Raw genomic sequence first — 13,463 nt, 5'->3', positions numbered from 1 at the left:
GTTGACTCAAATAGAACCCACCTGCAGGATAGAAGCCTTAACTGTGTTAGGAAGTCTTTCTTTTATGCATTCTTTGTGCAGGCTTTATTTGTTTCCGTGGTCTCCTTTGAAAAAACAGGCATAGAAGTATCTTACTGCTCTGCCTACAGTGACTGGTCCTGATTACTGAGGAAAACAGGGGAATAAGGAAGTGTCTGGAAAGCAGGCTGTCCCATAGAAGGTTTAAAGTCAATGGAAATGATTTTGGTCACTGAATCAGGTAAAGACCCACAACCAGCTGAAGTGGCTTCTGTGGGAAAAGGGAATACAGAATAGGGAATGTAAGGCGGTGATTACAAATACCAGGTGCTGGGCCTGGGAGGTGGCACTGTAGATAAATGCACTTGCCATGAGTTCAATATTTGGGATCCACACGATGGAAGCAGAGAGCCAACTTCCAAGTCTTTTGACCTCCACACACAAGAGAAACTTATATATACCCACACGGAGACCACACACACACACACACACACACACACACACACACACACACACACAAACACAAAATAAGTAAAATGTAATTTAAGTTTTGTTATTTTCATTTTTTCGAGACAGGGTTTCTCTGTGTAGTCCTGGGTGTCCTAGAACTCACTGGTAGACCAGGCTGGCCTCGAACTCAGCGATCTGCCTGCTTCTGCCTCCCAAGTGCTGGAATTAAAGCGTGCACCACCACAGCCTCAGCTATTAATCTAAAAAATTTTAATGAACTGTTATTTTTAATTTCTTCCTCCCCACCCACTCTTTCTCTGTCTCACTCTCTCCATTCCTCTGTCCCTCACTCTGTGTGAGTGCAGATGCCTGCAGATCCCCAAGAAGGTGTCAGAGTTACCGGCAGTTATGAACATCTGATGTGGGAACTGTGAATCTAACTTGGGTCCTCTTTAAGAGCAGTTGGCACTCTGAACGGTGCCTGTGGGTGGCGGGGTATCAGATACCCTGGGACTAGAGTTGTGAGCTGCAATGTGGATGCTGGAAACTGAACCCCCTGGTTCTCTACAAGGTAAGCCACTGCTGTTAACCGCTGATCTATCTTTCCAGCCCTTCTTCAGCATTTCTTGTGTGACGACTGTAAAGAATATGATTTTTATTGGAAAGTTTTGTAGGCAGTAGAAAGAGGGAATGGCTCAGCTGCATCTCCCATAGCAAACTGGAAGAACGGTTTGGAGTGTTTTCCTTCTGTAGCTCCATAGCGTCCCTTTGGCCACGCCTCCTAAGGATCGGCCCCGCGTGACCCCGCCTCCAGTCCCCTCCTCACCCTCGTGACCCCGCCTTTCCAGTCTCAGCCCCGCCCCTCCCGCTTGGCCCCGCCTCCCGCGGTCCGTGGTTGACCTGAGCGGTCGCCCTCCTCCCCGATGGCCGCGCCGGTGACGCGGCAGGTCAGCGGCTGCGCAGGTCGGGTCCCGAGCCCGGCCGGCTCGGTCACAGAGCGCGGGCAGCCGCTAGCGGCCGCCGTAGCGGAGCTGCCCGTGCTGGACGCGTCTGGGAGACGGGTGACGTTCGGAGCGCTGTTCCGAGAGCGGCGAGCCGTGGTGGTGTTTGTGAGGGTGAGCACGGGTAGAGTAGGAGGGAAGTGCCTCTCGTGGGCCGCCCAGCTCCTGGGCCGCGGCGGGTGCAGCACCTCGCCTGGAACCGAGCGCTGGACCTTCTGGAACCTGGCTGCTACCTTGTTGACGTGCTCTTCTGCATGGTTGCCTTTCAGCATTTCTTGTGTTACGTCTGTAAAGAATATGTCGAAGATCTGGCCAAAATCCCCAAGAGCTTCCTCCGAGTAAGTTTCCCGAGTGAGCAACAGTGGCCGATGCAGTGGAGTGAGCTGTGGGTGGGTGGCCCTCCTCCATCCTCTGGGGCTGCTGAGACCCACGGGAGTCTATTTCTGTCCTAATGCGCTCCTTTGCGCCCTCTTGGGATCGGACTACCATAATTTTACCTGGTAAACTGCCTGTGTTGCGTAAGAACGCAAAAATCAAAACACAGACAGCAGCTGATGTTTTGGACCCTTTAATTTTACAACCCAAATAGCTATCCATTATAGGAAAATGTAACATATATTAAAAGTGCAGCTTTGCGTTTTTCTTCAGTCCCCAGATGAGCTTTGTAACCGAAGACACTGGGCATTTGTAAAACTAAGATCTATTTTCTTTTTTTTTTTTTAAGATTTATTTATAATTATATCTAAGTACACTGTAGCTGTCTTCAGACACACCAGAAGAGGGCATCAGATCTCATTACGGATGGTTGTGAGCCACCATGTGGTTGCTGGGATTTGAACTCAGGACCTTCAGAAGAACAGTCAGTGCTCTTAACCACTGAGCCATCTCTCCAGCCCCTAAGATCTATTTTCAACACACATTTACAAGATGCATGAGGAAAAAATTAAAAACTTTTGCCTGCCCTTCTATTCCTTTTGTTTATAATACACTGAAGCATCTTTGCGTTGTAAACATTTTTAATATTGTTGGCATGAGTTACTTAGCATAAAGAGAAATGGGTCTCACTGTGATATTTTCATACATGCCTACTCCATTCTTATTTGTGGTCACCCTTCTTGCTGCTTCCCTCCTCCAGAGACACATTGGTCTTCTTTGTTTTCTTGCTATTCCTTTACCCTCTCATTCCCTCATGCCCCTAGACCTCATCCTCACAACACCCTTTCTACTTGCATACTCTACATAAATGTGTGCATATAAATTTAATCCTAGATTCTGCATTTGAGAGAAAACAATACCATATTTGTCTGTCTGTGGTTTGTTTGACTTGGCATAATGTTGTCCATTTCCACTCATTTCCTGCAGTTCATAATCATTACCTCATTCTTTATGGCTGATTGCATTTCCGTGTGTGTGTGTGTGTGTGTGTGTGTGTGTGTGTGTGTGTAGAGGGGGAATTGTTGATGTTGGGTTGTTTTGTTTTTTGTTTTTTGTTTTTTGTTTTTTTTTTTGTACATGCATCTGCTGGCAGATACCCATGCTGGTTCTGTATTGTGAATAATGCAGCAATAAACATGATGTGCATGTGCTTACAAAGAACATATAAAGATTTGTTTGTTTTATTTATATGAGTGCACTGTTACTGACTTCAGACACACCAGAAGAGGGCATCCTATCTCATTACAGAGGGTTGTAAGCCACTATGTGGTTGCTAGGAACTTAACTCAGGACCTCTGGAAGAGCAGTCAGTGCTCTTAACCATTGAGCCATCTTTCCAGCCCCACAAAGAACATTTAAAGTAGATGGTTTTTGGTGATTTTGGAGTAGCACGTTACTAGTAACTATGTCACTGTGCTGGACAGCCCATTTCTAAAAGGATCCCTCTTCCTCATGTCTCACTGAAATTGTACCCTTTGAGCAAGTTTCAGTGTGTTCCATTCCCTTTCTCCCAGCCCGTGGTAGCCATTGTTTTGTTTCTCTACTTCCATGTGTTATAATGTTTGACTCCGTATGTATTATATGTGGGATCATCCAGTATTTGTCTTTCTGTCCCTGGCTTATTTCACTCATCATAATGGCCTCCATGTTTTACAAATAACAAAAACAAAACAAACCCTCAGCCAGGCTTGCTGGCTCATGCCTTTAATGCCAGCGCTCAGGAGGCAGAGAGGCAGGAGTATCTCTGCAAGTTGGAGAGCAGTCTGGTCTACAAATCAAATCTAGGACCGCCAGGGCTCTTACACAGAAACCCTGTTTCGGAAAACCAAAACCAATGTTTTTATAGTTGGATGCTATTTCTTGGGGTACAACACTTTCCTTTATGCATTTGTCCACTGATGGACACCTGAGTTGCTTCTTTGCCTCAGCTGGTGTTGACAGTGCTACGGTGAACATGGAAGTGTGGGGTTTCTTTGGCGTGATCATTTCAGTTCTTTTGGATATATCACCAACAGTGGCAGTTCTGAATCATGTGGCAGTTCTCTTTAATTTTTGGAAGAACCCTTGTACTACTCTTTTCGTAAAAACTGTGCCATTTCATTCTTTTCAGCACCATGTAAAGATTCTCTTTGTTCCATGTCCTCACAGATATTGACTTCTTTTTTATTAGTAGCATCTCTCCTAAGGTGAAGGAATACCTCATTTCTGTTTTCATTTCTCTAATGATAAGTGATGCTCAACATTTTGTGTCGAGAGTGTACAAATTTGTGTGCGTGGGTGTACAAGTTTGCACATGCATGAGCATGAAGGCCAGAGGTTAAACCACAAGTGTTGTTCCTCGGGGGCTATTCATGGTTTTTATGTAACATCTCTCACTGGTCTGGAGCTTGCTGATTTGAATGGGCTGACTGAACCGGGAGCAACAGGATCCACCTGCTTCCACCTCTGTCTTGCTGGGGTTTTACACACCCCTACAGCTGCACTCGCCTTTTTCCATGGATTCTGGGGATAGAACTCAGATTCTCATCACGCACTTTAACCACTGAACCATCTCCCTAGCCCGAGAATGATTTCATAAGCTACTGGCCTAGTTCTTTGTTATTAGAGGTCAAACTCAGAACCTGAGCATACTAGACAGGTCCTGGTCCATATCCCATTTTTAGTCCATTTTTAAAAACTGGATTGTCTTCTTGCTGTATTTGGATTAGTAAGATAGACTTCAAAGGTCTCCTGACAAGTGCCTACTTTGCATAGGTTTTCTTAGTCCAGTCAGTGGGTTGTGTCTTTTCTCTGTCGTTTCCTTTGCTATAAGGTGTGTTAGCTTTTGTTACTGTGATCTATTGACTTATGTGTGCATGTGTGGAGGTCAGGCAGCTTGCAGGAGTCAGTTCTCTCCACCATGTGGGTCCCTGAGATGGGACTCAGGTCATCAGGCACAGTAGCACCTTTACTCACCAAGCCAAACCATTGCTAGACAGTGCTACTGAGCTTCCCTCTGGGTTTCCTTCTAATAGTTTTGTGTTTGATTCTTAGGCCTTGAAATTCTTACATAGAGAAAACAAATCATCTGAATTACTCAAATATCATAAGCATTTCTTTCTACTCAAGCAATTTTGTTTTCCATTCTCCTCGAAGCCTATAGGTGGCATTAGAACAAAAGGAAAGAATTGCTTTAGGGAAAGTTCTTTGGAATACACATAGTTTCTAATAATATGTACTTGTCCTTCTTCCTCCCAAAGGAAGCAGATGTCACCCTCATAGTGATTGGACAATCATCATACCATCATATTGAGGTAACTATCTAGCAAACAGAGGGGCCACCTTTTTAAATAGATTTAAGATACAAAATTACATTTGTTGAACCCCGACTGTAGGCTCCTTGGCAGAAAGCTAGATTGTCTTTGCTTGTCTCTTATTTGTTCTCATGAGAAATTCCAATTATTTTATTTTCTTTTTTTTAGCCTTTCTGCAAACTGACTGGATATTCTCATGAAATCTATGTTGATCCTGAGAGAGAAATTTACAAAAGATTGGGAATGAAAAGAGGTGAAGAAATTTCCTCCTCTGGTAAGACATGTTTCACTTGAGATATGATTCTCTCAGACACATGTGTCTTCTCAAACTAGGATTTGTACATGGGAAAGCTGTGTTCAATAGTCTTTGTGACAAAATAGTTATCCCAGGGGCTGGTGAGTTGGCTTAATGGTCAAGGGCACTTGCTGCTATTTCAGAGGACCTAGGTTCAGGTCCTAGCACCCACATAGTGGCTTACAACAAGCTGTAACTCCAGTTCTGAGGAATCTGACACCCTCTCTGGTGTCCAAGGGCTCCTGTACACATGAACACACATATACATATTTCTTGGCAAAGGGAATTTAAGGTTTTAGCTCTGTTTAGAAACCCAAAGGCTTTTCTGAGATTTAGGCTTCGAACTGTGAGCCCCCTGTAAAATAAATTACTTTTTAAATTTTACACATCTTCAATATACAGTGGTGCAGAGTAAATACTTTCATTTGAGAAAAAAGGGATGGTAATAGGTGTCTTAGATTTTTTTTGTGGTGATAAACGCCATCACCAAACATAACTTGGTGAGGAAAGGGTTTATTTCATCTTGTACTTACACATCACCGTCTGTCAGTGAAGCAAGTCAGGGCATGAACTCAAGCCAAGGACCCGGAGGCAGGAAGTGAAACAGCCATAGAGGAACACTGCTGACTGGCTTGTCCCCATAGCTTGGTCAGCCTGCTTTCCTGTACAGGCTAGGAGCACTCACCCAGAAGTAGTCCCACCCACAGTGAAATGGACTTTCCCACACCAATCGTCTATTAAGAAAATACCCCCACAGACTTGCCTACAGCTCAGTTGGGTTTTTTTTGTTTTTGTTTTTTTGTTTGTTTGTTTTTTTTGTTTTTTTTGAGACAGGGTTTCTCTTTATAGCCCTGGCTGTCCTGGAACTCACTTTGTAGACCAGACTGGCCTCGAACTCAGAAATACACCTGCCTCTGCCTCCCGAGTGTACAGCTCAGTCTTATTAAAGGCATTTTCTCAGTCAAGATTCCCTCATCTCAGATATGTTTAAGTTTGTGTCAGGTTGATAAAAACCAGGACAGCAAGGAAAGAACAACACGCAACAGGACTAATACCAAAAGCTAAATTCCATGTCCCTCACCCGGAACTCTTGGTGGAATCCTGTGCTTCAGTAAGCCTAGATAGCCCCACCCATCCATTTCAGCTGTCTGCAACACGTGTTGCCCTTCTGCTGAGCTGGCTCTGCTCCGTGTGAGAGGCTTTCTTTAGTAGATGTCCCACAGTCCTGGCGTCTGTATCCTGGGATCCCCATTGCAGCGTCGTAAGCTTTACCTTCACAACACTATGTGATGGCCTCTCAAGCCACTTGCAGGGAATGTGACACTGCTACACATTGCCTGGCCCCAGCGGCTCTGTGAGACATTGGTGCAAGCTGTCATGGCCCCATATCTTCTGCAATTCTCATGTTACAACCGCCACAGTCAATGCTGCCCAGTTCTGCCAGTTCAAGTTGCAGACTGACTCCCTTCTACAGTAGTGATAATGACCTGACCTCAGGGGTTGTACCTGGGTCCCTAAGCAGTTCTGTTAGGGCAGAGAACCCCTCAGTAGTACTGTCAGCTCGGGCTGTTCTTCAGGTGGACTTATATTTCCTTAAGCCCAAGCGAGGCTCCAGTCTTGGGATCCTGTCCTCCAAGCACCTTTTTCTTGTCTGTGAAGAGCCAGAGGTTCTATTTAGTGACCCTCACCTCCTTAACAATCACATCGCCCTTCTCTGCACAGGACTTACCTGTAGAATTTGCTCACATCCTCTTTTTTGCTATGTCATATCTCTGCCCTCCCTCTCTGACTGCACGACTGATGGGGAATAGTGAACAGTAACCATGCACAGCCTGTACTGACTTTACATGTCGTGAGACGGCTTCTGCCAGACATCCTGGTCCAACCTCAGGTTTTTTGTTTTTTTTTCAAGGAGGTGGGCATGGTGTAGCCAGATTCTTTGTCAGAGTGTGACACTAATGGTCAGCAGCCCTGTTCCCACTTAAGTCCTGTTCTCCTTTATGCCTCACGAGCCAGGCTTCCACAGTCTGTGTGTTTCTCCTGGCATTCTGGTCTTTTTTTTTTTTTTTTTTTTTTTTTTAATTATTTATTTACATTTCAAATGCTATCCCCTTTCCTTGTTTCCTCTCAGAAAATCCCCTATCTTTTTCCCCCTCCCCCTGCTCCTCAATCCACCCACTCCTGCTTCCTGGCCCTGGCATTCCCCTATACTGGGGCATAGAATCTTTGCAAGACCTCTCCTCCCATTGATGGCTGACTAGGCCATCCTCTGCTACATATGCAGCTAGAGACACGAATCCCACCATGTGTTTTCTTTGACTGGTGGTTTAGTCCCAGGGAACTCTGGGGGTTCTGGTCTTCCTGTTAAGCTCCGATTCTTTAGGAAGTTTCTTACAACCCACAGCAAATAACGTGGAGATGAGGAGGGGGGCATTGAATGAACAAGAGCAGCCAGGAGAAAATTGTTCTCTTTAGTCCTGTTTTTTGTGAAAACGAAAACAGTTTTAACAAAAACCTCTAGTATTCATTTTTGTATTTAAGGAAAAGGTTTTAGAAGATATTTCAGTATTCTCCTCAAAGTTGAAGTGAGAAAATTGGCATTTTGAGAGGTCCAGAGAAGCCTTGTATATGCTAGGCAAGCTGTCTGCCACCAGATGGCACCCTATCCAACCTTTATACTTAGACTTCATGAGGGCATCTTACTTCCATGATTAATATAAAATACGGTGAGTTTACATGCATTTGTTACTCATGCCACGTCACAGGATAGTAAACCCAGCTTCCCAATAACAGTTCAAGCAGAGAGAGAGGCTTCTCTCCCGGGACTCTAATGATCCCTTGCAGCTCACTGTATGCCCACTGTACCATGAGTTAGAGAGTTCCATGTTAGTCAACGTTGCGTTGGCCACATTCCCTATTCTTGCTATAACTTCAGTATGCTTAGTAGACCTTAACAAGCATTAGCAATATTTTTATTTGAGATTGGGTCTCACTATGTATGTAGCTCCAGTCTGGCCTTGAACTTGTGGTCCCACCACGTCTGCCTCCTGAGTGCTCACAGCACTAAGCCCAGCTCAGTTAACCTGTCTTTTGTAGACTGAAGTTGCTTTCCAAATACTAGATATGAGAACTCTATTGCAGAGCTTTCTGGGGGCACACTTGAGGTTTAATAATAAAGATGGGGAGACATCTGTATAGTACAAGGCAGTCTCTCAGGTAGCCTCTAACCTATCCCTACTTCCCTGCCATTGCATCCCGCCATGGTGTCTCTCTCTCTCTGTCTCTCTCTCTCCCTCTCTCTCTCTTCTTCCCTGATTTGTTTCTGACCATGCTTTTGTCTCCTGCCTCTGTCTTTCTGCCTGGTCTTCTGCCTGTCCTTCTGCCCAGTTTTAGCCAGCCTCCAGCTCTTTGTTTAACAAAAGCTATTAGCATAGTGGGAGAGGTTCCATTCATACTGAGCCAAACAGCAGCAGGACTACAAAGAGTCCACATCTCAGTGTTGCTTTTGGCTAGTTAGAGGGCAACATGACCGTCCATGACTTCCCTGTGGCAACTTGCTTTTTCCTCTTTGGGGGCAGGTGAGAAGGTGACAAACATTTAAATTGTAGAAAGCAGGTAATGGTCCATAGAAATGACAACACCTTTGAAAATACATGGCCACCCCTATATAACCTTGTGATGTAGTTTGTATGGGTATAGATCATCCCAACAGAACTCACACACCTGTCAGTCATTCTCATACCAGTTCAGTCAGAGGCAGGTACCTGCCTGTCTTCAATCGAGTGGCATTTCCCAAAGCCTTTGTACATTTGCCTTTGTCTAGAGCACCCCTTTCCCACCCTCATACCACCAGTAACTTTCATGGTGAGCTGGGACTGCATCTCATCCCCCAAACAGGCACTTGTCCCCTCCGCTTTTCCTGCATCACAGTCTACTAAGCTGCACTGAAATCTCTAGAAGGCAGAGGCTGCTCTTTATCACCATCCCTCAAGAAGCATCCTACACTGTGGGCATCACAGATAAGAACTGTTGAGAATGACTGACATCTGTGTACCATGTGCATGCTGTGCTCACAAGGCATCCATCAGGTTCCCAGAACCAGATTATAAACAGTTTGAGACGCCATGTCCCTTATAAGAGCAGCCAATGTTTTAATTTTTAAGTGAGTATCCTAAGAATGACTCTCAGAGTTACACTGGCCTTACAAGGAGGAACCTTTAAAAAATTATTTTATGAAGCTGGGGAGCTAGCTTAATTCTCAGGACCCCAAGTAGGTCACAACAGTATGAGACTCCAGCTACAGGGGATCCAAGTCCCTCTTCCAATCCTCATGGGACACTGCACATGGCACATGTGGTTCTGAATTTCACTTCACTACTGTGGTGCCAACATGGCGCTTAGGGGAGGTGAAACACAGACTAAGATAGGGGCCATCATGGGACACTGCACATGGTACACAGATGTATATGCAGGCAAAAAATGCCCATACACCTCAGTGATGCTGTTCTCTTCTTCTTTTTTATTTTTAAATTTAATTTTATTTGTAATTCATTTTTTACACTCCATATTCGATTCCCCACCCCTCCCCTCCCACCCTCCAACTGCTCCACACCCCACACCTCCTCCCCACCCTCCACCCCATCTGACCTCTAAACTCCCTGGGGCCTCCAGTCTCTTGAGGGTTAGGTGCATCATCTCTGAATGAACATAGACCTGGAAGTCCTCTACTGTATGTGTGTTGGGGGCCTCATATCAGCTGGTATATGCTGTCTGTTTGCTGGTCCAGTTTTTGAAAGATCTCAGGGTCCAGATTAATTAAGACTGCTGGTCCTCCTATTGGATCACCCTTCTCCTCAAATTCTTTCAGCCTTCCCTAATTCAACAACAGGGGTCAGCTACTTCTGTCCATTGGTTGGGTGCAAATATCTGCATCTGACTCTTTCAGCTGCTTGTTGGGTCTTTTGGAGGGCAGTCATGATAGGTCCCTTTTTGTGAGTGCTCCATAGCCTCAGTAATAGTGTCAGGCCTTGGAACCTCCCCTTGATCTGGATCCCACTTTGGGCCTGTCACTGGACCTCCTTTTCCTCAGGCTCCTCTCCATTTCCATCCCTGTAATTCTTTCACAGAAACAATTCTTTCAGCCTCTCACCTCCCAGGTCTCTGGTGCACTCTGGGGGGTCCCCCTTCTTCTATTTCCTGAGGTTGCCTGTTTACATTCTTTCTTCAGGCCCTCAGGGCTTCAGTCCTTTTCCCTCACCCAATACCAGATCAGTTTCCCCCATCCCCTTTCCCTCTCAAGTCCCTCCTTCCCTCCCCACTAATGATTGCTTTCTTCTCTCTCCCAAGTAGGACTGAGACATCCTCACTTGGGCACTTAAGCTTGTTGAGTCTTTTGAATTCTGTGGGCTGTATCTTGTGTATTCTGTATGGAGTTTTTTTATTTTTTTTATTTTATTTATATGAGTACACTGTAGCTGTCTTCAGACACACCTGAAGAGGGCATCAGATCCCATTACAGATGGTTGTGAGCCACCATGTGGTTGCTGGGAATTGAACTCAGGACCTCTGGAAGAGCAGTCCATGCTCTTAACCGTTGAGCTATCTCTCCAGCCCCTGTATGGAGTTTTTGTTGTTGTTGTTTTTTGTTTTTGTTTTGTTTTGTTTTTTGCTGGTCTCTTCTTAATCACTGCTAATTTCTTAGCTCCAGCTAACCAGCATCAATAGTCCCAGTAACACAAAGGTTTGCTTTAGTAGTTCTGGTATCTTCTTAATCACAGCTGATTCTTCAGCCCCAGCTAACCAAAACCACAGAATCTTCACAATCAAAGCATGACCCTGATAAGAGTTTTTAATCTTCCTTCTGAAATTTCACAAGCCAGGCCTCCAGTGTCTGCACTGTTTTCAACATTATCTTCCAAGCTCCTATAGAACATTGCACAGAGCTCTTAACATTCTAAAGGCTCATCTAGCTCAAAGTTCCAAAGTCCTTCCACAGTCCTCCCCAAAACATGGTCAGGTTGTCACAGGAATACCCCACTATTCTGGTAGCAATTTGTCTTAGTCAGGATTACTATTCCTGCACAAACATCATGACTAAGAATCAGGTTGGGGAGGAAAGGGTTTATTCAGCTGACAATTTCTACATTGCCTTTAATCACCAAAGGAAGTCAGGACTGGAGCTCAAGCAAGCCAGTAAGTAACATCCCTCCATGGCCACTGCATCAGCTCCTGCTTCCTGACCTGCTTGAGTTCCAGTCCTGACTTCCTTTGGTGATCAACAGCAATGTGGAAAGTGTAAGCTGAATAAACCCTTTCCTTCCCCAACTTGCTCCTTGGTCATAATGTTTGTGCAGGAAAAGAAACCCTGACTAAGACAGTAGCTCACAACTGTCTGCAATCCCTAGATCAGACACCCTCACACTGACATACAAGCAGGCAAAACATCAATGCACATAAAATGAAATAAAATAAAAACACAAAGCACAAAAACATTTTTTTAATCTTAAAAAGTTAAAGCACTTAGATATTTTATGCTGAGTGTTAAGTGATTATGTCATGGTTTCATTTCTGTTGCTGTGATTAAAAACATCTTGTGGCATGCAGCTTAAAGGAGTAATTTTACTTGGCTCACAATTCTGGGTTACAGGCCATCACTACAGGAACTCAAGGCAGCAGGAACTTTATGTATGTATGTATGTATGTATGTATGTATGTATGTATGTATGTAAGTAATGTATGGTCACGTTACATCCTCAGTCAAGAGCAAGGGCCTTGAATTAACACATGCTTATGTTCAGCCTCCTTTCTCTACTCATAATACAGAATCCCCTAACCAGAGAATGGTGCCACCCACAGTGGGTACACTGATCAAGATGATTTCCCCACAAACATGTCTACAGGCCAATTTAATATAGACCAGTTCTTCACTGAGACGCCCTTCCCAGATGATTCTAGATCATGTCAATTTAATTCAATTCAATTCAATTTCATTGAAAGTTAAAATTAACCATCATAGACTGCTTGGATTCTGTGAGCCACTCAAGAAAATTCATTGTATCCCAATAGGGCTTATGGGAATCCCACTTTACAGCCAGCCACAGTCTTCTGCTTTGCAGACATACATGCAGACAAAACACTCATCTACATAAACTATAAATAAATATTTGTTAAAATTAAACCCAGGCTTGTGGTTAGTGTCTTCGTTAAGTAGGGCCCCATCATGAGACTTAGCTTCCCGCCAGCCTGACCTGACATTATCTTCTGGGAGATTATGTCACCGCTGGGGCTCTGCTTAGTTGGCATGTGGAGAAACGCACCCACAGGTAGCTGGAGTCAAACTGACCAGAAGGATATCAGGAGGATACAGTAGGGGAAGGTAAGTTTAAGCCTGAGTGGTTTTCTCTACAGTCATCAGTTTAAAGCTTAAAGTCTGATGTAAACAAGGCAAGAATGAGACATAAAATAGTTCTAAAACGAGCAGATACTGGGTCTCTCAGCTCAAATGGAGCAGGAACGTTAGTCACAGACAGAAGCATCAGTCATTGTGAAAACAGTAGAAAATGACAGGCATCAAGCAGCACTTGTGAGGCCCGTGCCCTGCCCTCCTGTGGCTCTGTCATTTCCAGTCCAAGCTTTCCAAGAACTTGGAGGGAGATTTTGGGAATCTTGGCCAGGAAGCAACTACTTTACTCATTGGCTAGAACATCTCCAAGGCTAATGTGAGTGAAACTGGAAGGAGCAACCTAGTCATAGGCCCAGGAGGAAGAAAAGGTATTGACCATCATTAACAGCCTGTGTAGCAGAATATGTCCTGGAGAGGAGCATGAGGTGAGAAATCAGCAAGTATACAATGGGAAGTTAAGATAGAAGGGGTACTGGGCTGGTGAGATGGCTCAGTGGGTAAGAGCACCCGACTGCTCTTCCGAAGGTCCTGAGTTCAAATCCCAGCAACCACATGGTGGCTCACAACCA

General features: G+C 44.7%; 1 protein-coding gene across 2 annotated transcripts in view; it reads left to right on the top strand.

The window, feature by feature from the left end:
• Positions 1-1,367: 1,367 nt before the first annotated feature.
• The window catches only part of Prxl2c (peroxiredoxin like 2C), an 18,722-nt gene continuing 6,626 nt past the window's right edge, over positions 1,368-13,463 (top strand). The window contains exons 1-4 of one of the 2 annotated variants that reach the window (XM_021215875.2): positions 1,368-1,583; positions 1,739-1,807; positions 5,144-5,197; positions 5,366-5,471. In XM_021215875.2, coding sequence (XP_021071534.1) covers positions 1,392-1,583; positions 1,739-1,807; positions 5,144-5,197; positions 5,366-5,471 — 421 coding nt within the window. In that variant the 5' untranslated portion in view covers positions 1,368-1,391. The remainder of the gene's footprint in view (positions 1,584-1,738; positions 1,808-5,143; positions 5,198-5,365; positions 5,472-13,463) is intronic. The other variant, XM_021215876.2, reaches the window with a different exon arrangement.

This window comes from Mus pahari, chromosome 16 (assembly GCF_900095145.1).
Source record: "Mus pahari chromosome 16, PAHARI_EIJ_v1.1, whole genome shotgun sequence".
Lineage (NCBI taxonomy): Eukaryota > Metazoa > Chordata > Mammalia > Rodentia > Muridae > Mus > Mus pahari.
This window is presented reverse-complemented; position numbering and strand designations above follow the sequence as displayed.